This window comes from Balaenoptera physalus (assembly GCF_965194825.1).
Source record: "Balaenoptera physalus genome assembly, chromosome: 10".
In the NCBI taxonomy this organism is placed as follows: Eukaryota; Metazoa; Chordata; class Mammalia; order Artiodactyla; family Balaenopteridae; genus Balaenoptera; species Balaenoptera physalus.
Genome location: NC_138889.1, coordinates 8,543,839 through 8,569,953, shown reverse-complemented (window position 1 = coordinate 8,569,953; position 26,115 = coordinate 8,543,839). Strand labels below are relative to the sequence as shown.

Sequence of the window (26,115 nt, the reverse complement as noted above, 5' to 3'; positions counted from 1 at the left end):
CCCCCATGCCATCCCATTTCTTGGCTCACATCTTACATCCCAAGAAGTATCTGAAAGACTTTATTTTGCCCACAAACTTGTTTGATAGTTTGGAAGTGTAATCGAGTCCCAGGTTAGAAATAATTTTCCCTCAGAGTTTTGAAGCCCTCGTTGTACTTCCCGGTGTCTGTAAGTGTCCTGGAGGTGTGGTGGTTCACACCTTTTCTACGAAACCCTGTTTTGTTGGTTTGCTTTTTCTTTTCTCTCTCACTGGAAGTTTGAGGATATTCTCTCTCTCCCTGGTGGTCTGGAGTTTCATGATGATGTACCCTGGTGCAGGTATTTCATCATCGACTCTTCTGAGTGCTCAGTGGACCCTTTCATTCTGGAAATTCATGTCCTTCAATCCTGGGACATTTTCTTCTATGATTCTTGTGATCTTTCTCCCGATCTTTTCTTTTCCTTTGATCATTTTTCATAATATCCATTCTTGTCATATGGATATGACAGCTTTAATGAGAGCCCATTATAGTTTTCAGTTTCCTGCTCTCCACATTGGAGCAGGTTTGAGATCTATTGCCAGAATGAATGCGATAAGAACTTAGCGTTTCACCACAGCTCTGTAGACCCCACTAAGGCATGTCCACGGGGACCTGGAGGGTCCAGCCCTCTCCTCACTTCCTCCCGGTTCCCCCATCACCCCAACTTGCCCACTGGCCTCAGTCACTGCAGTGCACTGCTTCTCTCTTTCTTCTGCTCTAGAAACATGCTCCGCTGCTCTTTGCGTGAATCCACAAGTACTTAATATTTTTAAAAGTTAATTTTACTTAGACACTAAGGTAAATGAAGGAAGAAAAGTTAAAAAAAAAAAAAAAACAAAAAACCCCGAAGGGGATTTACGTATAAGAAAACGTGTGGTGTAAAAGCAGGGGCAAACTCTTAAGAATACAGTTGTTTTGAATTGATGTCAACATGAAACCAGGATGCTTACACTTGCTCCAAGAGTTCCTCCTGAAAACTGCTTTTCTCCACAGAACCAAATGGGAGCACTTGTTCTTTCTACTTCGCTGTACCCTAAACGTATTCCCAGGTGCCTACATGCAACCTGTTCGTTTTCTCAGAAAGCAGAAGTGCTTTCCCCGACTCCCTCCGCCCCCGTGCATTGTCCCCATCTCGGGGCCCAGGCCATCCAGCCCTCTTGTCTCTCCCTGTGACTCCTCAGTCTTGCACTGACCTCCTTCGCTCTTTATGAAAGTATGTTTTTAGGTCTCCCTAACCTGTTTTTCTCTCATCTATCTTTTTTCCTTAATTATTTTCACTGGCCACTTTTTAAGTCTGATGCCGCCTGCTCTGCAAAGCAATGCTTTTAAAGCTGTTTCTTCTAAGTCAGCCTAGTCTTTCTAGCTCTGGTGGGCCTCTGTGGCAGATAATAACCTCTTTTTGGAGCTTTCAGATTCTTGTTTCAGGTCTAAACAATGCTTTCATCCCTCAGTTCATTTACAGATCAAAGAGAATATTTTTCAGTTAATTTTTTATTAGGAAGAAATCCAAATACCCTGAAAGGAATATCAGCTAGTTTACAGTTACAAGCTTAGCCACTTTCCTACATTCCCACTGGTCCATCATTCTCTTGTTCTTAAGGGATTACTGAGATTGGTCCAGGAAAGGTACTTGCAAGAACTTTCCTAAAGTAGATGACGGTTCTTTCAAAATCAATAAATACTTGTGTTAGTGCTTGAGACAGAAAGAAGGAAATAATCATCTGTAATCCTATCTCCCAGAGATTATTTCTGCCATTCAGAGACCTCCAGCACATGATAAGGAGCAGGTTTTTGAACTGTTTTGATCTTTAAGTTTGAAATAGGACTGTCTAAAAGTATGTTTGAGTTTTGAAGGGCTGTAATGAAACTTCTGAGTAGGTATCTCATCGGTCTGAAACACAGGAGAGATCTGAGCTGAAGATACAGATTTGGGAGTCATTAGCATTTAGTTGGCCTCGTAAACCATTGGAGTAAGTGGGGTGGGGAGAGTAGGGAGTAGGTAAAGTGGTTAAACTGGAGAGCCTCAGATGGTGCCATGAAGACAGTCCACATTCAGGGAATGGGCAGAGGAAGAAGAACTTTCCCTACAGGGTTGGGAGGAAGACCAGGAAAACACAGTATCCACGGGAGATGAGAATGGAATTAAGTGTCAGATGCTTCTAAGAGGTAAAGGAAGATAAGTCCGAACTATTTCATTGAATTTTGCCATAATGGTAAGTACATGTTTACAGTTCCGTTGCCCCTAAAAGATGGAGACTTTTCAAGGGTTTGGCCCTTAAGGGTATGACGTTAGTCATCTTTGGTGAGACAGTATTGAGTTGTGTCTCCAGAACGTGGACTCTGGCATCAGCATCCCGTATCTACTGTGTAATAAATAGCCATGTGACCACTAGCGAGTTACTTAACATCTCTGTGCTTCCGTTATCTGTGATATCTGTGACATGTGATGGTGATGGTGTCTGCTTCATAGAGGAGTGAACGTTGTAAAGCGCAGAAAACAGTGCCTAGCTCACTGTAAACACTACATGGTGTTTGTTGGAGGTGAACTGGATGCGGTAATACTGTCACTTTTAGCCCAATGCCTGGCATTTAACAGGTATTTTAACATGAAAATTCAACAACTTGTGACTGCAAAGCAATGGATTTGCTGTGACTAATACAGTTCCAGTCATTTTAAACTCTACCAGCATATACAGAATATAATTGTGCCAGGCCAGAGGAAGAACTCAGGGAACTGAGAATTCGCTGCATGTAGCTTTGAAACTGTGTAAAACTCAGATAGGGACTTGAACTCACGTGCCGAGACTTGAACCCAGCCTAAATCCTGATTGGGACTGAACCCAGCCAAAACCCACGGTCTTCCAACTGAGATCACACACCGGGTTTCAGGACTTAATGAAGTTTAGGTTCTTGATGTCTCATTGCAGAAAGAATTCAGTGAGAGACAAAGTGATAGGTAAGAAGTGGATTTACTTAGAGAGAAACACTCCACAGAGTGTGGGCCATCTCAGAAGGCGAGAAAGGCACCAGGGCATGGGGGTTGTCAGTTTTTATAGGGGTGGATAATTTCATAGGCTAATGAGTGAGAGGAGTATTCCAGCTATTTCAGGGAGGGGCAGGGATTTCCAGGAATGGGGCCACCACCCAGTTTTTGATCCTTATGGTCAGCCTTGGAACTGTCATGGCGCCTGTGGGTGTGTCATTTAGCTTGCTGATGTGTTACAGTGAGTGTATACTGGGGCTCAAGGTGTAGTGGAAGTCGACTTGTCCGCCATCTTGGACCCATTTGGTTTAAATCAGTTTATGTCATGTCCTCAGGCTATGTTATTCTTTCAAAGGTTGTGCCCTGCCCCCTTCCCTCCTGTTTCATTCCCCCCTCAGAGATTTTAGTCCCATATTCTTATGGGAAGCAGAAGGGCGATGGTTCCTCCTCTCTAACTGCTTCAAGGCTGAGTAGGGGCGTCGACCCTGCCTGTCAGGGAGTAAAAACCTCTGGATGCCTGATCTAGGGGCCCCAGGGGCAGGACAGCTCCTTGTTTTAAGTCAGTATAGGCTGGAATCCTCTCATAGTCATCATCTTGGTATAGAACTGTTGTAATGGCTTCCATAGCCTTTCTATGAATCTCCTTGATGATGAAGCACTTTTTGTAACAGCATCAGAGTACAAAAATATCTATACATGGTAAAAGACTTAAACGGCATGGTTACACATCGCTTACAGTGTAATTGATAAAGAAACTTGGTTACAATAACCAGAATTAGGAATGATTACATTTAACTTAATGTACCACATAATCCTAGTTACATATTTCTCTTTAAGATGCCTCAGGGCCCCTCTAAAGTACCCCAAAAGTTACCTGGAAATCAAAAGAAACTTAATTAAAATTTAATATTTGGGAAGTTTGTCCAAAAGTTTACAAACACTTGGTCAAATAAGATCATAGGTCACTGTGAGACAATATTTATTTCTTAACCAAAGTTACAAAAGATCTCAAAAGTAAATACAAATCACTTAAAGGCAAAGAAACTCATACTATCGCTTGTTAAAAGCAGCATTTCAAGAAAACTTTGGAGGGAGAAACCGAATCTAGTCTTGTCCCAGCCCACTCCCAACAAAATTCATTTATGCAGCTAAATTTAATCCAACCTCAGAAAATCTTGATCATGCACAACTTTTTTCAGTTTTTTTTCTCATTCCTCCCACATTCTTTTACTGAAAACATGCATGTTACTTTCCTTAAAAATGTTTTTTTTCACATTGAGTTACTTTTCTTGTTGACAAATTTTTAACAGGTAGAATAAGGTTTTATTTGACCCCTAGTTAACCTAGGTACAACAGAAGTATTAGACTCAACATTGATGATTTTAAAGAAATGCCTATATTAATCAAACCAACAAGTTTAACCACCTTCAATACTAGATATCAGTTTAGTACTGAATATTTTCCAGATGACACGTACCTGAAATTTATTCTGGCCATTTTGTTTTCTATTTCTGGGTATTTACATAAGTGCTTAATTTTTTAAAAGCCAATTAAGTAGAGCTCTTTTATGAATTAATTTTTGGCAGTACCGTACACCTACAACACACGTATAGATACATATGAACACACAAACACAGAGACCTTGTAGTTGCCATTCCAAAATTTCAGTCCTGAGACAGGTACACCATAAAACCCATCAGTTACAAGAGGTTGGACTCAAATTTGGCTTCTGGCAGATGGAACAAATCAAGGTCACTTACCTAAACCCTTTTTACTAGTGTTTACAGAAAAGACACTTAAGATTTCTATTTATCCTTGACCAGTCAAGTTCTAAATTACTTGACCCTCTTTTGATATTGAAGGACTGACATACCCATTCACCTATGTTGGAAAGTTTTACTTTTCCTTGTTTAGCTTAGGGGAGAAGGCCTCTTCCAAAATTCCTATCAGGGTCTGAATATCAGCTATGGTCAGTTTAGTCAGAGCAGTGGCCTCCTATTTTGGTAATCTACTTACAAACATTTTTGAGGATCTTCCCTAGGTTTAAGAATTTGTACCTTATATTTAGACACTATATAACCCTTTTTACTTAATAATCACCGGCTGGATATCTTTGGCCAAGCCCGGAACCTCAATATTCCACATTCCAGGGTCTACTAAGGCTTCTGTTTTAGCTTCAGATTTTATCTGTTCCTTTTTGCTTTGTGTTAGAACCATTTGGTGATGAGGGTGGTTCCCTTGCCCCTCAAGAAACAGAGTGGCCCCTAACTTAGTTCATAAATCTCTTCCTATTAGAGGGATGGGACAGTCAGGCACAAACAGAAAGGAAAGTAAAAACAGCTGGCCATTGATCTTGCACAAAAGGCGTTCCAGGAAAGTGCCCGTTTCTCTTCCCTGACAACCCCATTACGTATTCCTTATGATTGCTAAGGTTTCCAATCCCGTGGGTTAAGACTGAGAAGGTTGTACCACTGTCGATAAGAAATTCTGTCAAGTGGCCTGCCACATCGATGACCGCCGGAGGCTCTACATTAGTTACATCGATGGTATCTCTAGGCAGAGCCACTTTTGGCCTTGTCCCCCTTAGTCTTCTGATTGCAAAACCATCAATGGCCAAGGGGTCCCCGTCGTTCTCTGGCATCTGGGGCATTTCTTCCAGTGCCTGGCTGTTTGCAATGGGCACATCGATCTCAATCCTCCCTCCGGTGCCCCTTTTGTTCACACAGGGTACACTGGCCTTGTATGGGTACCCGTGGGCCTTGTGGTCTGCCAAGGCCGGATTGGTCCAGAAAAGCCGGCTTCCTCTTTGGTGGTCTCTGAACGAACAAAGCCACTGCAATCATTCGGGCCTTTTGCATATTTCTCTGGGAGCGTTCAGCCTTTTGGGCCACATCCCTATTACTGAAAACCAAATAAGCCAATTGGAACTAGTCATTCATTGGAGTCTGAGGACCAGCAGTTGCTTTCTGAATTTTGTGCCTGATGTCTGGGGCAGACTAAGCTATGAAATGCATAGCCAGAAGGGCCTGTACCTCGGGGGAGGAGGGATCCACGTTCATTTGGGATCCACAGCCCTGTAGGGTGAGCCAGTGAAAATGTCCTCTGTGTCCTCCTAGAGTTATCCCTCCCGAGCTACACACTCCTTGAATTCCTTTTGGGTTCCATTGCCTAGATACAAGGCCATGAAAATTTCACTCCATTTTAAATTTCCTAACTCATATGGTGGCCAAACCTGATTACATAACCTACTAAGTTTTTTCCTTTTAATTTCTGTTGTCCAAATCTTTCCCAGTCCTGGAATATATGGCCCAGAGGGGTATTGGTTGAGGTTGATGCAGCCTGACCCATTTCAGACAACCTTGAGGTGACGTCTCTATCTCCCGAGCTATCCAGAATTCCACTCTTAAGTCAAAATCCACCGCGCAATTTAGTCAAGATTTGCACTTACAATTTTAGATACTATAGCTTCCAAGGTAGTCTCCCAACCAGGTGTTAGAGCCCCAGAAGTCACAAAGAAACGGCACAGAAGACGTCCCCAACAGTGTTGACGATGAACGGGAGTTGGTCTAGCTATAAGTTGGGAATAAAGGGTCAGTATTTGTAAGAGTCAGAGGGAGGGGAGTAAGAGCAATAAGAAGTACACCTTGGGGCTTCCCTGGTGGCGCAGAGGTTAAGAATCCGCCTGCCAATGCAGGGGACCCGGGTTCGTGCCCCGGTCCGGGAAGATCCCACATGCCGCGGAGCGGCTAGGCCCGTGAGCCACAACTACTGAGCCTGCGCGTCTGGAGCCTGTGCTCCGCAACGGGAGAGGCCACGACAGTGAGAGGCCCGCGCACGGCGATGAAGAGTGGCCCCCGCTCGCCGCAACTAGAGAAAGCCCTTGCACAGAAACGAAGACCCAACACAGCCAACAATAAATTAATTCATTCATTCATTCATTTAAAAAAAAAAAAAAGTACAGCGTGGTGGTCACACAGGTCTTCTGGGGTTAACAGAAGAAAGAAAGAAATAGAGCAGGAATGAACAAGAATGCAAGAATGTAAGAGAGAAACCTGAGTTAAGGAGAAGAATTCAGAGATTAACAATTCTGTCCTGGACCTGCTGTTGTATGTGCATAAGTATACAGGGTTGACCCGCCGGTCAAAATGGAGCAGACATTGGCAGAGCGTCCCCCCCAGTATGGCTGGCTCACGGCATCCCACGGGCCTCTTTAAGACTGAGACCTAACTCTCAACATTTTCTTACCTTATCACTGTTTCTTCGTGGTCGCTAGTTGAAACTGTGCACCTCAGTTTGGGACTTGAACCCACATGCCAGGACTCCAACCTGGCCAAAACCCAGATTGGGACTTGAACCCACGTGGCCGTGACTCGAACCCAGCCAAAATCCACAGTCTTCCAACTGAGATCACACACCTGGTTTCAGGACTTAATGAAGCTCAGGTTCTTGATGGCTCATTGTGGAAAGAATTCAGTGAGAGAAAAAGTGACAGGTAAGAAGTGGATTTATTTAGAGAGAAACACGCTCCACAGACAGAGTGTGGGCCATCTCAGAAGGTGAGAAAGGCACCAGGGTATGGGGTTGTCAGTTTTTATAAGGGTGGGTAATTTCATAGGCTAATGAGTGGGAGGAGTATTCCAGCTATTTCAGGAAGGGGCGGGGATTTCCGGGAATTGGGCCACCGCCCAGTTTTTGGTTTTTTTTTTTTTTTTAAATTATTTATTTATTTATTTTTAGCTGCGTTGGGTCTTCGTTGCTGCGTGTGGGCTTTCTCTAATTGTGGCGAGTGGGGGCTACTCTTCGTTGCGGTGCGCGGGCTTCTCACGCGGTGGCTTCTCTTGCTGCGGAGCACGGGCTCTAGGCGCGTGGGCTTCAGTAGTTGTGGCATGTGGGCTCAGTAGTTGTGGCTCACGGGCTCTAGAGCGCAGGCTCAGTAGTTGTGGCGCACTGGCTTAGTTGCTCCGTGGCATGTGGGATCTTCCCAGACCAGGGCTCAAACCTGTGTCTCCTGCATTGGCAGGCAGATTCTCAACCACTGCACCACCAGGGAAGTCCAACCACCCAGTTTTTGATCCTTATGGTCAGCCTTGGAACTGTCATGGCGCCTGTGGGTGTGTCATTTAGCTTGCTGATGTATTACAGTGAGTGTATACTGGGGCTCAAGGTGTAGTGGAAGTCGACTTGTCCACCATCTTGGACCCATTTGGTTTAAATCAGTTTATGTCATGTCCTCAGGCTATGTTATTCTTTCAAAGGTTGTGCCCTGCCCCCTTCCCTCCTGTTTCATTCCCCCCTCAGAGATTTTAGTCCCATATTCTTATGGGAAGCAGAAGAGCGATGGTTCCTCCTCTCTAATTGCTTCAAGGCTGAGTAGGGGCGTCGACCCTGCCTGTCAGGGAGTAAAAACCTCTGGATGCCTGATCTAGGGGCCCCAGGGGCAGGACAGCTCCTTGTTTTAAGTCAATATAGGCTGGAATCCTCTCATAGTCATCATCTTGGTATAGAACTGTTGTAATGGCTTCCATAGCCTTTCTATGAATCTCCTTGATGATGAAGCACTTTTTGTAACAGCATCAGAGTACAAAAATATCTATACATGGTAAAAGACTTAAACGGCATGGTTACACATCGCTTACAGTGTAATCGATAAAGAAACTTGGTTACAATAACCAGAATTAGGAATGATTACATTTAACTTAACGTACCAAATAATCCTAGTTACATATTTCTCTTTAAGATGCCTCAGGGCCCCTCTAAAGTACCCCAGAAGTTACCTGGAAATCAAAAGAAACTTAATTAAAATTTGATATTTGGGAAGTTTGTCCAAAAGTTTACAAACACCTGGTCAAATAAGATCATAGGTCACTGTGAGACAATATTTCTTAACCAAAGTTACAAAAGATCTCAAAAGCAAATACAGATCACTTAAAGGCAAAGAAACTCATACTATCGCTTATTAAAAGCAGCATCTCAAGGAAACTTTGGAGGGAGAAAGCAAATCCAGACTTGTCCCAGCCCACTCCCAACAACATTGATTTATGCAACTAAATTGAATCCAGTCTTAGAAAATCTTGATCATGCACAACTTTTTTCAGTTTTTTTCCTCATTCCTCCCATCTTCTTTTACTGAAAACATACATTTTACTTTCCTTAAAAGTTTTTTTTTTTCACATTGAGTTACTTTTCTTGTTGACAGATTTATAACAGATTGAATAAGGTTTTATTTGACTTCTAGTAAATCTAGGTACAAAAGAAGTATTATACTCAACATTGATGATTTTAAAGACATGCCTATATTAATCAAACCAACAAGTTTAAGCCACCTTCAATACTAGATATCAGTTTAGTACTGAATATTTTCCAGATGACATGTACCTGAAATTTATTCTGGCCATTTTATTTTTCTATTTCTGGGTATTTACATAAGTGCTTAATTTTTTTAAAGCCAATTAAGTAGAGCTCTTTTATGAATTAATTTTTGGCAGTACTGTATACCTACAACACACGTATAGATACATATGAACACACAAACACAGAGACCTTGTAGTTGCCATTCCAAAATTTCAGTCCTGAGACAGGTACACCATAAAACCCATCAGTTACAAGAGGTTGGACTCAAATTTGGCTTCTGGCAGATGGAACAAATCAAGGTCACTTACCTAAACCCTTTTTTTTTTTTTTTTAATTAATTAATTAATTTATTTATGGCTGTGTTGGGTCTTCGTTTCTGTGCGAGGGCTTCCTCTAGTTGTGGCAAGCGGGGTCCACTCCTCATCGCGGTGCACGGGCCCCTCACTGTCGCGGCCTCTCCTGTTGCGGAGCACGGGCTCCAGACGCGCAGGCTCAGTAGTCGTGGCTCACGAGCCCAGCTGCTCCGCGGCATGTGGGATCCTCCCAGACCAGGGCTCGAACCCGTGTCCCCTGCACCGGCAGGCAGACTCTCAACCACTGCGCCACCAGGGAAGCCCCCCTAAACCCTTTTTACTAGTGTTTACAGAAAAGACACTTAAGATTTCTATTTATCCTTGACCAGTCAAGTTCTAAATTACTTGACCCTCTTTTGATATTGAAGGACTGACATACCCATTCACCTATGTTGGAAAGTTTTACTTTTCCTTGTTTAGCTTAGGGGAGAAGGCCTCTTCCAAAATTCCTATCAGGGTCTGAATATCAGCTATGGTCAGTTTAGTCAGAGCAGTGGCCTCCTATTTTGGTAATCTACTTACAAACATTTTTGAGGATCTTCCCTAGGTTTAAGAATTTGTACCTTATATTTAGACACTATATAACCCTTTTTACTTAATAATCACCGGCTGGATATCTTTGGCCAAGCCCGGAACCTCAATATTCCACATTCCAGGGTCTACTAAGGCTTCTGTTTTAGCTTCAGATTTTATCTGTTCCTTTTTGCTTTGTGTTAGAACCATTTGGTGATGAGGGTGGTTCCCTTGCCCCTCAAGAAACAGAGTGGCCCCTAACTTAGTTCATAAATCTCTTCCTATTAGAGGGATGGGACAGTCAGGCACAAACAGAAAGGAAAGTAAAAACAGCTGGCCATTGATCTTGCACAAAAGGCGTTCCAGGAAAGTGCCCGTGTCTCTTCCCTGACAACCCCATTACGTATTCCTTATGATTGCTAAGGTTTCCAATCCTGTGGGTTAAGACTGAGAAGGTTGTACCACTGTCGATAAGAAATTCTGTCAAGTGGCCTGCCACATCGATGACCGCCGGAGGCTCTACATTAGTTACATCGATGGTATCTCTAGGCAGAGCCACTTTTGGCCTTGTCCCCCTTAGTCTTCTGATTGCAAAACCATCAATGGCCGAGGGGTCCCCGTCACTCTCTGGCATCTGGGGCATTCCTTCTTCCAGTGCCCTGGCTGTTTGCAATGGGCACATCAATCTCAATCCTCTCTCCGGTGCCCCTTTTGTCCACACAGGGTACACTGGCCTTGTATGGGTATCCGTGGGCCTTGTGGTCTGCCAAGGCAGGATTGGTCCAGAAAAGCCGGCTTCCTCTTTGGTGGTCTCTGAACGAACAAAGCCACTGCAATCATTCGGGCCTTTTGCATATTTCTCTGGGAGCGTTCAGCCTTTTGGGCCACATCCCTATTACTGAAAACCAAATAAGCCAATTAGAACTAGTCATTCATTGGAGTCTGAGGACCAGCAGTTGCTTTCTGAATTTTGTGCCTGATGTCTGGGGCAGACTAGGCTATGAAATGCATAGCCAGAAGGGCCTGTACCTCGGGGGAGGAGGGATCCACGTTCATTTGGGATCCACAGCCCTGTAGGGTGAGCCAGTGAAAATGTCCTCTGTGTCCTCCTAGAGTTATCCCTCCCGAGCTACACACTCCTTGAATTCCTTTTGGGTTCCATTGCCTAGATACAAGGCCATGAAAATTTCACTCCATTTTAAATTTCCTAACTCATATGGTGGCCAAACCTGATTACATAACCTACTAAGTTTTTTCCTTTTAATTTCTGTTGTCCAAATCTTCCCAATCCCAGAATATATGGCCCAGAGGGGTATTGGTTGGGATTGATGAGGCCCGACCCATTTCAGATAAGCTTGAGGTGACGTCTCTATCTCCCGAGCTATCCAGAATTCCACTCTTAAGTCAAAATCCTCCACGCATTTTAGTCAAGATTTGCACTTAACAATTTTAGATGCTATCGCTTCTAAGGTAGTCTCCCAACCAGGTGTTAGAGCCCCAGAAGTCACAAAGAAATGGCACAGAAGATGTCCCCAACAGTGTTGACGATGAGCGGGAGTTGGTCTAGATATAAGTTGGGAATAAAGGGTCAGCATTTGTAAGGGTCAGAGGGAGGGGAGTAAGAGCAATAAAAAGTACACTTTGGTGGTCACATAGGTTTCCTGGGGTTAACAGAAGAAAGAAAAAGAAAGAGGGGGAGAGAGAGAGAGAGAGAGGGAGGGAGGGAGGGAGGGAGGGAGGGAGGAAGGAAGGAAGGAAGAAATAGAGCAGGAATGAACAAGAATGCAAGAATGTAGGAGAAAAACCTCAGAGTCAAGGAGAAGAGTACAGAGAGTAACAGTTGTGTCCTGGACCTGCTGTTGGATGTGCATAAGTATACGGGGTTGACCCGCCAGTCAAAAAGGAGCAGACATCGGCAGGGCATCTTCCCTAGTATGCCTGGCTTGCGGCATCCCACAGGCCTCTTTAGGACCAAGACGTAACTCTCAGCATTTTCTTACCTTATCACTGGCCCTTCTTGGTTGCCAGCTGAAACTCTGCACCTCAGACTGGGACTTGAAACCATGTGCCAGGACTCGAACCCGGCCAAAACCCACGGTCTTCCAACTGAGATCACACACCTGGTCTCAGGACTTAATGAAGCTCAGGTTCTTGATGTCTCTTGCAGAAAGAATTCAGTGAGAGACAAAGCGATAGGTAAGAAGTGGATTTATTTAGAGAGAAACACACTCCACAGCGTGTGGGCCATCCAGAAGGTGAGAAAGGCACCGGCGTATGGGAGTTGTCAGTTTTTATAGGGGTGAGTAATTTCATAGGCTAATGAGGGAGGAGTACTCCAGCTATTTAGGGAAGGGGGATTTCCAGGAATGGGGCCACTGCCCACTTTTTGATCCTTATGGTCGGTCTTGGAACTGTCATGGCGCCTGTGGGTGTGTCATTTAGCTTGCTGATGTGTTACAGTGAGTGTATACTGAGGCTCAAGGTCTAGTGGAAGTTGACTTGTCCACCATCTTGGACCCATTTGGTTTAAATCAGTTTATGTCATGTCCTCAGGCTATGTTATTCTTTCAAAGGTTGTGTCCTGCCCCCTTCCCTCCTGTTTCCCTGGCAGAGTATAGCACTCTAAGCAAAGACTGTGTGAGCCGGGAAGGTGTGTGATGTGTTCTGTGTGGGTGAGGCAGAGGGCTGGAAGGGATGTTAAGAGGACTGGAGAGGCCAGGCCAGGCCTGGTCTTGCAGGCAGGATGAGGAGTTTCGTATTATTAAACACAGAAAGCCTTTGAGTGATTTTAAACCGTGACTTAATCCAATTTGTGTTTCGAAATCCCTTTTGCTGCTACAAAAGACTTTGACTTCTCTAGTTGTAAAACACTTAGGATAGATTTAATATATTAAATAAAAGAAACTGATTTCTTAGCCGTGAATACTAAGGTCTTTGAGTTGTTTGCCAGAAAGAGTTCCTGCATTAAGAATCTACATGAGTTTACATCTTAGATATCAGAAGCTTGAGTTATAAAAATAAAATTATTTACATCTAAAATTTTTCATTTAGTGTCAGAGGATAGTCTTAAAACTTTTAAGTCTGAAATCCTTCTTTTGCCTGCTGGAATCAGATTACCTTCACTCCCTGTTGCGACTGTTGGTGTATCTGAAAAGTGATAGCCTGAATGTTGATTTACTGTGCACTCAATTTTCACAGGAATTTGTCTTTTCCCATTTGTTCCATTTTAAAAAGAAATGGCCTTTTATGGTCCTAGTTGCATTAAAAGCAGTCACAGGGTGTTTCTTTTAATTAGAAATGCATTCTCTGTTGCACAATAAATTTCTTTCTTGTAATTCTGATCATGAGCAACATCTTACATTTCAGTTAGTTCATTCAGGAAGTATTTTCACGCCTACTCTGTGCCAGGCACCGTCTAGCATCTTGGGCTACATTGTGAACTAAACAAAGATCCCTACCTTTGAGGAGTTTATATTCCAGTGGGGGGAGGCAGATGGCAAATAATAAGCGTAATTAATATCTTTATTATACTAATAATAAATATAACTAGTATACTGGGGGTGGTATGTGCTATGAAATTAAAAGTAGAGCAGTTGATGCAGTGAGTGAGGAGCCTGCAGTTTCAGATACGGTGGCCAGGGTCGCATCGTTGAGAAGGTCTGCCTTGAGCAAAGGATTGGAAACTTGTGCGGATTGGTGGGGGGGTGTGGGGTGAAGATCCAGCAGAAGGAACAATCATACAAAGAAAGGCCCCAGGCCAGAGTGCTGCAGGCCTGTTTGAGGGACAGTAAAGAAGCCAGCAGGTCTAGAGGGAGGGAGGGAGCTCCTCAGCCTTTTAGGAGCAGGCTTCTCAGTCAAATTCAAAAGCTCATAAGCCAAAATAAGTGAATAAATTAGGGGAAGAATTTCCATTCTGTGAGTGCTCTGCAGGTGGTAATCTATAAATACCCCGACTCATGTCTTAACTTGATTTAGGTAATTCCAAAGTAACAGGAAAGTTTCTTAAATTCATTTCAAAGGGCAGCTAAACAAACAAGCCAAAAATCTCTTTTTATGTGAATGAGAAACTGATGTTAGATCACAAGCTCATATGACCTAGCATTTAGTAAAAGCTGAAAATTTACCTTTCCAATTTAGACATCTCAGGTTAAAAGCCAAAGGCTTTGTTTTACAGCAAAGGATGGCAAAGGTGCCAAATGCACTTACCTCCAAGAGGGACAGTGATGGGGGTGAAGGTTGGGCCGAGTCTGGGAGAAACTGCCCTGTAAGAGCAGCTTTGGTCACCTCCCTTATTTTTTTCAAGTTCAGTTGCTCCAAATCCTTTTTTAACATTTTCATTTGGTGATCTATATTTTCTGTTCTTTGACTCAGTGAGATTTTCCATGTGTTTCTTAAGTTTGCGACCTAAATCAGGCACGCTACTTTCATAACGTCCTGTTACCAAATCAGGTCTGGCTGCTGGCCGCTCAGAAATCAATACTCAAGAGAGAGAGAAATGTTGGTAGAAAGGAAAGTTGCTTTTAATTATAGAATGCCTGCAATCTGCAGAGATGGTGGACTCAGTGTCCCCCCAAAACCATCTCCAAAGGTTCTGCTTGGCCGTGAAAGTTTTTAAACGGAAAAAGGGAAGTAATCTCAGGCAGTCATTCACATAGGGGGTCACAGTCATCGACATCCCACTGTGTGCAGGCTTGCCGACGTCTTGTGATGATCCCTCCCCGCCCCCCTGCCCAGCTGTGCAGTGTGTGGGAATCTTATTCCCCCATCAGGGATTGAACCCGGGCCACGGTGGTGAAAGCACCAAGTCCTAACCACTGGACTGCCAGGGAATTCCCATGATTTTTCTTTAGATGCTATAGTGTTCACGGTTTGTTCGCCGGATTACTGAAGGGGAAGCTGGGGAAGAGATCTGGTTATCTGTTACTTATTCTTCATTTCTACTCCTTTGATCTACGGAAAGAACCAACAGACTAGGATTAGGAAAGGTATCATGTGGTCAAAAGGTCTGAAAGGTGTACTAGGGCCGGAGATGAGTAGAGCCGGGGTGGGGGGCAGCGGGGGGGGGGGGGCTGCTTTAAGGTTAGTGACAAGGCAAAGGGGCCTCCTGCAGAGAGCTCTTTCCTGCCAAAAGCTGCTTACAAATCCCCACTTGTCAGAACATCATTCCATTTCTGTGGGATCATGGGCAAAGGTCTGTCTTCTGTAACTTCTTCCTGCTGACGTAGGGTGCCGTGTTCTTAGAGTGGAAGATGTTGACATGGGTCTGTAGCATCTCTTTGCTCACAGTTGTAGTTGCCCGTTTCCATACAGGGGCAGAACAAGCTACAATTATTTTGATGCCCACAAAGATACAGATTATTTTCAGCAGTAGTGTTAATCCCATTCTCTTAAGGTCAGTTCTTGGCACTGTGCTAGCCATAGATTCCGTACTGCTCAAGATGGAGTGGTTTGTCATAACTGCAGTCTGGTCATCATGCAGTCAGCCTTTTCCCTCTGGTGGCAGTTACGGTATCTGTAAAACAACTCAGGAACCTGCATCAGACACTGAGTCTGTAACTCTATTGTCCTAATCATTAGCTGCTGGAGCCTGCTCCTTTGTGACTCCGGGAGGCCTGGGAGACTTCAGCTTCTCTACAGACAAGAGGCAGGAGACGTGGAGGGGTGTTTGTCCTTGGGCGGGGTTGGGGTGCAGGGTTCTGCTCAGTTCCAGTCCTAATCAGTACTAATGTAGTAGAATACTGCCAGAGTTGCATGCATATCAAGTGTGTTTTGTTGGTGTGTATATTCAGTATCGTCTTTGTTTTGCACATACAGTATTCTTCATAAAGAACCAGGCTTAGTTTATCCAGGGAGGTGTTCTGCCGTACTTGCCCATCACTGATCTTTTCCCATGTCTCTGAATTTTATTTTTCAGAGTATCCTTTCGTGGTTTCTTAAGCTTCTTTCTTACTGATTCCTTTCCCGGTTTGTCGTGGTTGTTTCATACTTGAGTCCTCTCTGTGAAATTGCTCTTTATTGTTTTGAGTTTAGTTTCCCATGAGGCTAAAGCTGAGGTATGATCACTGAAGAAAATGCTGAGAAGCACACGTCTTTGACTTTCTGAAACAAAACATTCTACATTCATCTCACGGTAAAAAAGGAAAATGGTACAGGTTAATATAACTGAGTTAGACAGGCCCTAGAAAAATTTGCAAGGCCTTTTCTCTCCTTCCTTTAGATAGGACTGCATAAGCATCACCCCAAAAGGTAATGGTCTGCCCTGTTTTTCTTTAAAAGGAAATGCCATGACCTCTGTAGGCCTCCAGTTCCATTGCCATCCTGAGTGGGAAGTTCAGGAGCGAGCACTTCATAGACATTTAATCTCTGTTGAATGACAGAATGAAAAGATTGAATGCACTCACAGCAAGCTTTTTGCGAAATCCCTCTTTACTGGGTATTTTGATAATTGAGTTTTAAACATAATTAAGAACCCAAGATGGGTATCTATTCAGTTCTTTTTTATCCGTTATGTCAGTTTAAGATATTGTGCAAAGACAAGTCTATTTTGTGTATCTTTCCTATATTCTGTCCTTGGTTTTTCTGTGAACGGGTTTTGGATTACATGGCCACAGCGGACCTCTGAGATGTCTCACCCGGTGTTGACGTTCACTTAATCACTATTAACATTCAGCTACACTTGAAGTTTCTAACCATAATATTTGCCAAGCTCCATGTCAAAATGCAACTTGAAAAACATTTTTTCAAACTCAGTGCTGTTTAAGTCAGAAATCCTCAAGAAAGTAAAAAGGAGTGGAAACTAGGTGGGATATTCTTACTAAACATTTTAATTTTTATTATGACAGGAAGGTCCTCCCTTCTTTACGACTTGTCAAATTTCAGCTCATAGAGAGATCCTCTATAATGGTGACATGGCCTGAGCTCGCCCGGACTTGAAGGAACCTGTGTCTGTATGCGGCACATTGTGTGTCCTCTTGGTGGCATGAGAAGCAAGCAGTCAAGGGTCCAGCCATTCATAATTCACACTGTCTTAATAGGGGACTTTAGTTTTCAAGGACTGGCTAGAATGTAAAATCTTACCCTTGAAGATTTATTTAATCTTATTTTTAATGAATTGCCTAGGTCACTTGTGATGAAATTGTATGATCGTACTACTTGATACATGGAAAATATGTTTTTTTTAATAAAGACCATTTTTTTTTTTATATATACAAATTTATTTTATTTATGTATTTTTGGCTGCGTTGCTGCACGCGGGCTTTCTCTAGTTGCGGTGAGCGGGGGCTACTCTTCGTTGCGGTGCGCGGGCTTCTCGTTGCAGTGGCTTCTCTTGTTGCGGAGCACGGGCTCTAGGCACGCGGGCTCAGTAGTTGTGGCTCGCAGGCTCTAGAGTGCAGGCTTAGTAGTTGTGGCACAAGGGCTTAGTTGCTCTGCGGCATGTGGGATCTTCCCAGACCAGGGCTCGAACCTGTGTCCCCGGCATTGGCAGGAGGATTCTTAACCACTGCGCCACCAGGGAAGTCCCCATGGAAAATATTTTTATTAAATATTTTTAAAATCTCCTTCCTTAGCAACATGTGTCATTGTTTTCAGGATATACCGTCTCAGATACAATATTCTCAGAAGCTTCACAGGAGGGAAAGCTGTGACAAAGAAGGAATTCATTAGTTATCATTCTTTGCATGGTAAAATCATCAACTTCCATCACCAACTTCTAATTCAAATCAGATTTTAATTTGGATGTTCCATTAGTCCTTCTTGAAACACTTTTTGTTCCCTGTACATGCATGCTGTGTTACTTTGGTTTTATAATTGAAAATAAATGATATAAGCAACATCTGAGCTCTTGAGCCTGGAATACCAGTGTAGTTTATTTTGGGACTAGAGTTAAAAGGCTTTCTGGAATTTGTGATTATACCTCTCAATCCTTAAAGTCTTTCCAGAAACCCTATATCTTATGAGTTCATTCTCACATTTTTCACTGATAGGTCATTGTTTGCTGGTGAAATCCCAAGAATAAGTGGTATCAATCTGGCATTTTATCAGTGACTGTATTAAAGGAAATGAGTGTGATACAGATCTTATCTGACAGAAGGTAGAGGGTGTCAGGCACATACAATTTAGGGATAAAAGTAGGAGCAAACTAGGTTAACCAGAGGTAGAGGAAAGACTTCAAGACTGGGGTACACAGAGGGATTGCATCCTGGCACATCTAGATACAGTTCTTATATATCAGTTCCATTTCTTTGTATGAATGAGAAGGAAGAAAATGGAAATTTTGTTTTATACAAAACAAATAGGATAGGCTGCAATCTACATTATAGGACTGAATTCATCAACTGCCTTAGTAAACTATTTTAGTTATATTGTTAAATTGTCAACAAGCTTGTCGGGTGCCCTTTTGTAGTACCTTACACTGGCTATCTTTTCCTTCTTTCCTCTCCCATAGTTGCTAAAAAAAACAGATGTGTTGAAATTAGTCCAAAAGCCACAATCAGAGGGGCTTGGTTTCTTCCAAGTCGGAGGATGACTGTCTTTTCCCTTAAAAAAACAAAGTTAACCCTTTTCTATGTTTATGATAGAGAAATAAGCCAGTCTCTATTTCAGTCACTGTTTTATTTTATTTTTATTTTTAATAGAAGAGGGGAAAGCTTGCTATAAATACAGCTGATCTTTTAAAACAAGAAAGGTACCATCTTTGCAAGCTAGTCATTTGTAGATCTTTTATTTCCAGGCAAAAATGCCATCATTAGAACTTTTCTTTCCTTTTTATTCCATCCACCCATATCTGCAAGTGTATTATTCTGTGTTCCTTCTGGCATGTCGGTGGTTTGTTTGGGCTGAAGACCACACACTGGAAGCGCAGGGAGACCCCCGGATCAGCATGAGGAGAGCGGGCTGGGAGGCCCCACTCTCATCCCTCCATGAAAAAAGAAGCCAGATTTTGCCATCTTTGCTAGCACCAAGATGCTGTGAAAGGAGGAGCTGGAATTCTTTCATGTTTTCAAATCTACAACTGCTGGTTTATACAATCTTAATTTCATTCATATAACCAATCCTTTTTCTCTTACCTTTTCCATGTTTCTTAATGGATTTTTCCTAGAACACTTGCCTTGATTTTTCCCTTTTTCACCCACCAGATATAAGCATTCTATTTCTTGCCAAGCTGACAGATTTCAAAGTAGAAGTATCCTATCTGATATGAAGACTTAGGCCTTAAAAAGTTTGTTAATGAGGTTACTTGTCTTGGTATTTACCGAACGTCTAACTTTTATTTTGCTGAACTCTGTTGGCCTTAAAGGATTTCTCAGTGGCTTAGCAGTAATTGGAGTAATGAAGACACTGGCACAGGTAATTGCCTTTGTTTTCTTGTGGCAGAAAAGCTTTTTTCCACCTCTGCTAAGTCCCACTAAAATGAAAACTCAAATAGTGATCACATAAAGAAATTAATGTGTGAACTAGTTGATGCATATTAGGAATTCTGTGCAAGATTTTCGCAATTAGCTTAGAACCTCTTTATCAGTACCTGCAGATTGTTTAAACAATGGGGTAAAATAGATTTTTTCTTTCCTGAAATAACACTCTAAAAGGAATAAGATATGGTTTATGCTTAGATGTCACTGAGGTATATATGTAAGATTGTATCATATGAGGCATCTTTTAGACTGAAGAAAAGATGTTATCCTGTTAGAAAACAGAATGAATGTATGGTCAAATTTAATGTGGGCATATTGAATTACTTCTCGTTCAGTTCCTAAGAGGACCGAGAACATTCCAGTAACAACTTGTCAAGAGTTGTCAGCCATATTTAACTCTCTTAAATTATGTAGATGGAATGGACCTTCGGAACAGTTGGCTCTGTAAAGAAAAAAATTAAAAAGCTTAGTATTCAGGTGTTGACACTAAGAATTGACCATCTGTCAGAAAAGAGAATCCAGCAGAATGACCTTGCATACTTTCCAGGAGAAAATGATAGGACAGATCTAGGGCTCTGGTAGGTTGTTGGTGGTGGGAGGTACATGACAAGTAGTGCTTATCACCAGAAAAAAATGGCTTCATTTAGCTCCTGAATTTAGCCGACTGCCGTGATTGCATCAACAGAGCACCTAATCATGTAGCAGCTATGAAGCGTTACAATTATTTCAAGTAAATCTTTCTAGAATGTGGGAGCTCCGTTTTTTGATAGTTTTGGACTATAAATTAAAAACGGGGGGGGGGGTTCCCTGGTGGTGCAGTGGTTGAGAATCTGCCTGCCAATGCAGGGGACACAGGTTCGAGCCCTGGTCTGGGAAGATCCCACATGCCGCGGAGCAACTAGGCCTGTGAGCCACAACTACTGAGCCTGCGCATCTGGAGCCTGTGCTCCGCAACAAGAGAGGCCGCGATAGTGAGAGGCCCGCGCACCGCGATGAAGAGTGGCCCCCACTTGCCGCAACTAGAGAAAGCCCTCGCACAGAAACAAAGACCCAACACAGCCAAAAAAAAAAAAATACAAAAACGGGGGGAAAAAAAGCTGAGGAGCTAATACTTGGAGAATGTTTTTAGGTTGTAATAGTGCGATTAAGAGCATGAACTTGGAAGGCAGACCGCCTTGGTTTGAATTATGGTACCCAGCCTTTCTGTGCCTCAGTTTACTCATCACTAAAATGGGGCAGTAATAGTACTTCATAAGGTTATGGGGGTAACATGAGTTAATATTTGTAAATAGTGCTTGGCACGTGGTAAGCACTATATAAGAGTTAAAACTCTGGTTTAGTAGCTGAATTAAACATTGGATTATGAAGATGTCGATCTTCAAAACTTAATGAACATTAAATTACTTTCCTCTATGTTTTACTTTCATCTTTCTCAAGACACAGTGTTTTTTACATGAGTGTAGCTTGTCCAGATTGCAGATGGGTTTATACAGCCATATTTAAGGAAAGAGCATAAGCATATACACTTTTCATTGTGTTCTTTTAAAAAACATCCCCAAACTGCTGGGTTGTCGCATATGTGGTAGAAATTCCCACTCTCCTGCCACGACTTCTCCAGTCTAGAGCATAGGTAGACTTAAGAGAAATAAAAACCTCATGGAAATATTTTAATGGCAGCTAACTCCTAACTCTTGGTATTGGCAGCTGGGGAGCTGTGAGACTGTAATAAGTGATGTGTACACGTAAAAGAAGGGAGTGTGGCATGTGGTGTGCATCCTTTATTTAGCAAAACGTTGGATTGTGGGGAAATTGTTTGCATTTCATTTAGGTGTTCCCTGTTTGTCTCATCATAAGAATCCCCTGAAGATTGTGGAGATTCTCGTTCAGTAATGTAGGATTAGAGCCTGGGAACATATACTATCTTTTAAATTAATAGACTTTATCTTTAAGAACATATACTTTTGACAAGCATCTCAGATGATTATGAAGCTAGGGCAAGGTTTATTGAGTTAAGTAGTTCGTCTGTCTGCTCTGAGCCCCAGCTTTCTCACCAACAGAACCAGAGATTTGACTGGAAAGGTGGTCTACTTCCTCACTCACTGTTAGGATTTTGTGATCCCTATTTTCCAAGTGATTATGATACCAAAGAATAATTCCAGTATGTGTGGTGGAATATGAGTTGAGGGAATTAGCCTTCTCTTTACCAGAAAAACTAATTCAGCAAACTTTTTAAAATGTCTTAAGAAAGAAAAAAGCTTTCTGATAAAACAGCAAGCTTCAAGTAATTATTACTAATTTGGTTTCTAAGTACTGACAATGTAAGGTAATAAAACATCCAGGGACTTCCCTGGTGGTGCAGTGGTTAAGAATCCGCCTGCCAATGCAGGGGACATGGGTTTGAGCCCTGGTCCAGGAAGATCCCACCTGCCGCGGAGCAACTAAGCCTGTGCGCCACAGCTACTGAGCCTGTGCCCTAGAGCCCGTGAGCCACAACTGCTGAGCCTGCGTGCCACAACTACTGAAGCCCGTGCTCCGCAACAAGAGAAACCACCGCGATGAGAAGTATGCGCGCGGCAACGAAGAGTAGCCCTCGCTTGCCGCAACTAGAGAAAGCCCACGCGCAGCAACGAAGACCCAACACGCCAACAATAAATAAATAAATACAATTTTTTTTTAAAAGTCCCAAACTCTGGTAATGTGTATTGTCTTCTGTTCATTGGGGAGGGGGGGCAATATTTAAAGTATAGCTATTTTAGAATTAACAGTCCTTATATTTAGCAAGTTTAGTAAACTTTTGAGCAGTTAAAACTTCTGTTTATTGATCTTATTCTAATCCACGATAATTCTTTCACTTTGGCTAGTTATCACCTGAATATAATTGCTCGGTAATACCTTTCCCATTCTTCACAGTGTCTCAGAACCCACTCTGTGTTTAGCTAGAGAGTCATGCCTCGCTGCCCGTGAGGACACAATTGTCCAGCAACAAGGGATGTTCAACAATCAGCAAATTAGTATTGATTATTCTATTCTTGAGCCAGTGATTTCTTTAGGTGATAGTAAAGGATAATTGGGGGCATTTAGCACACTTACCCGTGGGTTAGTTTTAAATCTTTTTTTTTTTTTTTTTGGCTGCATTGGGTCTTCGTTGCTGTGCACAGGCTTTCTCTAGTTGCGGAGAGTGGGATCTACTCTTCGCTGCGGTATGCGAACTTCTCACTGCGGTGGCTTCTCTTGTTGCGGAGCACGGGCTCTAGGCGCATGGGCTTCAGTAGTTCTGGCACACGGGCTCAGTAGTTGTGGCTTGTGGTCTCTAGAGCACAGGCTCAGTAGTTGTGGCGCATGGGCTTAGTTGCTCCGCGGCATGTGGGATCTTCCCGGGCCAGGATCGAAACCCTGTCCCCTGCATAGGCAGGCGGATCCTTAACTGCTGTACCACCAGGGAAGTCCCCGTGGGTTATTTTTATCCTCTAAGTCTTCCCCAAGCCTGTCTCATGGGAGAATAGCAGGTATTTCTTAGGCTCCACAAAGTGATGGCCAACAATTGACATGAGTTGATGTTGGTTTTGTTTGGTTTTGGAGGGAGAGGGGAAGCCTTCAGAACTTACATATATCTGTATACTTCGGATAACAATATAGAGCTCCAAAGTCATAATTTTGAGGTTACTTTCCTTTGGATGAATTTAATTCCTTAAGTTTGGGACACATTAATTAATGAATTTCCGTTAAGCCAGTTATACATTTAGAACACTTTTGTTAAAACTGTTTAATGCATGTGCTATTTTGAATGGTACACCTTACACATCTAATTGTGGTCCATGGTGTTTAATCTCTTTTAGAAACTGGATGGCTTCTACAGGGAGCCAGGCCTCGGATATAGACAAGATTTGGGGGTTCTTCAGTGATGGCGCACCTCCTACCAAAAAGCCCAGGTAAACAAAGGAAGGGGATCCGAGGAACAGAGGAAATCACCACTGATGGTAGATAATGAAAAATAATGAACTTGCCCTACATCCCAGTTGGCGTCACTAATTGGCCTTCATATAAAAATTAAATTATTTTTATTTTGCATTTAATTTCTATTTTTTATCAAGGTCAGAAATGTATATAATTTTAAAAGTCAGTTCTTCAAGGCTCATAGTGCCTCACCCCCTCCTCAGAGGCAATCACTTTCAACTTTGTCTGTTTCTTCTAATATTTACATCCAGATTTTTAATACTGTATGTGTACTGCTGTTTTTTAGCTTTGGGTCTTATCTGTTTCTGGTTATGGAAGGTGGGGTTAGGCTTGCTGTCCTGAATCCTCCCCTCATGTCCCCAGCCGCCCTCCCCCCACACACACACCATAGACTCTCCTCACAGCCTCCTAGTGTGTTTTATATCACAATTTTTGGTTTAATATTTACATTGTATGACTGTATAAATAGTATTCATAGCTGAGCCTAATATGTTATCGTTATGTTTCTTTTTCTTGTCCATTTTTTCCTCCAGGTTATTAAAGATTGTCTCATTTTTTGTGGGGGTGGTTTGCTTTGTTTTCTTTGAACCTATCCACTTAAATTCAAACTCTGTGACAGAGAGTAAATCTCCTAATCTGCTGACACACGTCAGTCATGTACGAGTTTAAAGTTGCTCCGTGGGTTCTTCCCTCTGGCCAGTTGTGCCCCAGGCCTGCCACAGTGCTGCTGTCTGCTGTTTTCCTTTCCTTTCACCCTGCGAATTCCTTTCACGTCTCTCCTGTATTGGATCCTCTGTTTCCTGGATCTTATGTCTTCCTTTTTGGCGTACTTCTTCATTTTGCTGAAAAATATCTCGTTAGCTTCCTTAGTAAGGATTCAGAGGAGAAAAGTTTTGGAAGACATTTGAAAATGTCTTTATCGTACTCCTACATTGATTTGATGATTTGGCTGAGTGTAGAACTTTAGATACGGACTCATTTTCCTTACAGTTATGAAATCATTGCCCATTCTCTGCTAACGTCTTAAGTGTTCCTGCCAAAATAGCCACTCTCTTCTAATTCCTAGTCCTTTGTATTATATGATCTCTTTTTCTTTTCTCATTAGAAACTTGTAAGTATGGTTATTTTATTCTCAGTAATCTGAAATTTCACAATGATATATCTTCATATGAATCTGGATATCAGGTAGCTCTTTCAAGCAGGCTACTAATAATTTCACTTTGGAGGAATTTTCCTGTGTTACTTATTTGATAATTTCCTTTACAGTTCTTTCTGTATTCTGTCTTTGTAGAATTCTTGGTATTCAGATGTTGGGCCTTTTGGATAAGTCTCTAATTTTCTTACAGCTTTCTATGACTTTTGTTTTTATCATTCTACTTTCTCAGAGATTTTCTCAGTTGTATCTCCCAACTTTATGAATTTTTTATTTCTGTCTTTTTTTAATAGAAATAAGAAATGTTTTCGTTTGCCCAGTTTTTTTTATAGCATCCTGTTCTGTTGCACAGATGCCATTTAAAAAAAAAAATCTATGTCAGGATGTCACTGTTTCCTTTTCAGTTTTCTCCCCTTTCCCAGATTGTCTCTTATTTCCCCCAAGTTCCTTTCTATCTGCTGGTTTGTTTGGGTATAACTCTCATGCTGGGGATTTTGTTCAGAGGTAAGGTGACCCTTATTTTTCTGCTCATATTTAAGAGAACACACTGAAAAGCCAGCGGAGACTCTGTGTGTGGCGAGGGGCTTGGTGGCTGGTGGGCCTCCCTGTGGGTAACGAGCGTGGGCCGGGTTCCCAGCCTGCCTGACTCTGTGGGTCTTTTCTCTCTTGCTGGCTGTTTTCCCCAGAGGGAACTCCTCCCATCTCCTGACCCAGTGAGGTTGAGGTGTAGGCATAAGGGTGACTGCCAAAGTCCGGGAGTCTTCCTTTAGGAGAGGGGGGCAGGGGAGAGTCTCATATTTCTTACACAGAATGTACACAGTCCCCCTCCCCAAGCTGTGCACGGTGTTCTCAGATGCAGAACCCTCGGGTGGAAGCTCTCTGGAGGACAGGCCTCCTGTCCTAGAGTTCTGACCACTTCTGCCACAGCCTTGCAGAGAACTGACCCTCCACCTTCAGCTGTGCCTGAACATTCCCAAGCTTCTGCAGAGGGAATCAGCTCTTACTTGACCGCTTCTAAAATCTATTGACCTCTTCTGTCTACTTTTCCTATTTTTGTCATCTTTTCCTATTCTGCTTTTTATGAATGTATGCCTTCTTAAAAAGTTACTATTATTTAGTGTTTTAGGAAGAACCAGAGGTGAAACATAACTGTTAAATTTTTCCCTTTTAACTGGAATCTTAAATTTGGAAAAATCACATCTCAAATCTATAATGTATGAGGTAAAGAATTCAAATAGCACAGCACCTTCAAATGGAAAGCAAAAATCCCTGTTCTCCCCAATCCCCAGAGTTAACCACTATTTACAGTTCTTATGAATCCTTCTAGAAATTTTTTTTTCTTTTCCATTATGGTTTATTACAGGACATTGAATAT

General features: G+C 42.5%; 1 protein-coding gene and 1 long non-coding RNA gene across 10 annotated transcripts in view; one reads left to right on the top strand and one right to left on the bottom strand.

Annotated features, from left to right (window-relative positions):
- The window catches only part of FAM118B (family with sequence similarity 118 member B), a 56,499-nt gene that overhangs the window by 8,128 nt on the left and 22,256 nt on the right, over window positions 1–26,115 (top strand). For 6 of the 8 annotated variants that reach the window (XM_082409716.1, XM_082409718.1, XM_082409717.1 and 3 more), the window contains exon 2: window positions 23,470–23,562. In XM_082409716.1, coding sequence (XP_082265842.1) covers window positions 23,477–23,562 — 86 coding nt within the window. In that variant the 5' untranslated portion in view covers window positions 23,470–23,476. Of the gene's footprint in view, window positions 1–17,878; window positions 17,903–19,543; window positions 19,569–23,469; window positions 23,563–26,115 lie in introns of those variants that run through there. The other 2 variants (XM_082409714.1, XM_082409713.1) reach the window with 2 other exon arrangements.
- Window positions 1,494–7,703, bottom strand: LOC309636528. Of its 2 annotated transcripts, none has more exons than XR_014250046.1 (2): window positions 7,249–7,703; window positions 1,494–6,573 (listed from the first exon to the last, which is right to left on the bottom strand). It is a non-coding gene; the product is annotated as an uncharacterized lncRNA (long non-coding RNA). The 2 variants fall into 2 exon arrangements; XR_014250047.1 differs by having other exon boundaries at window positions 1,494–6,569.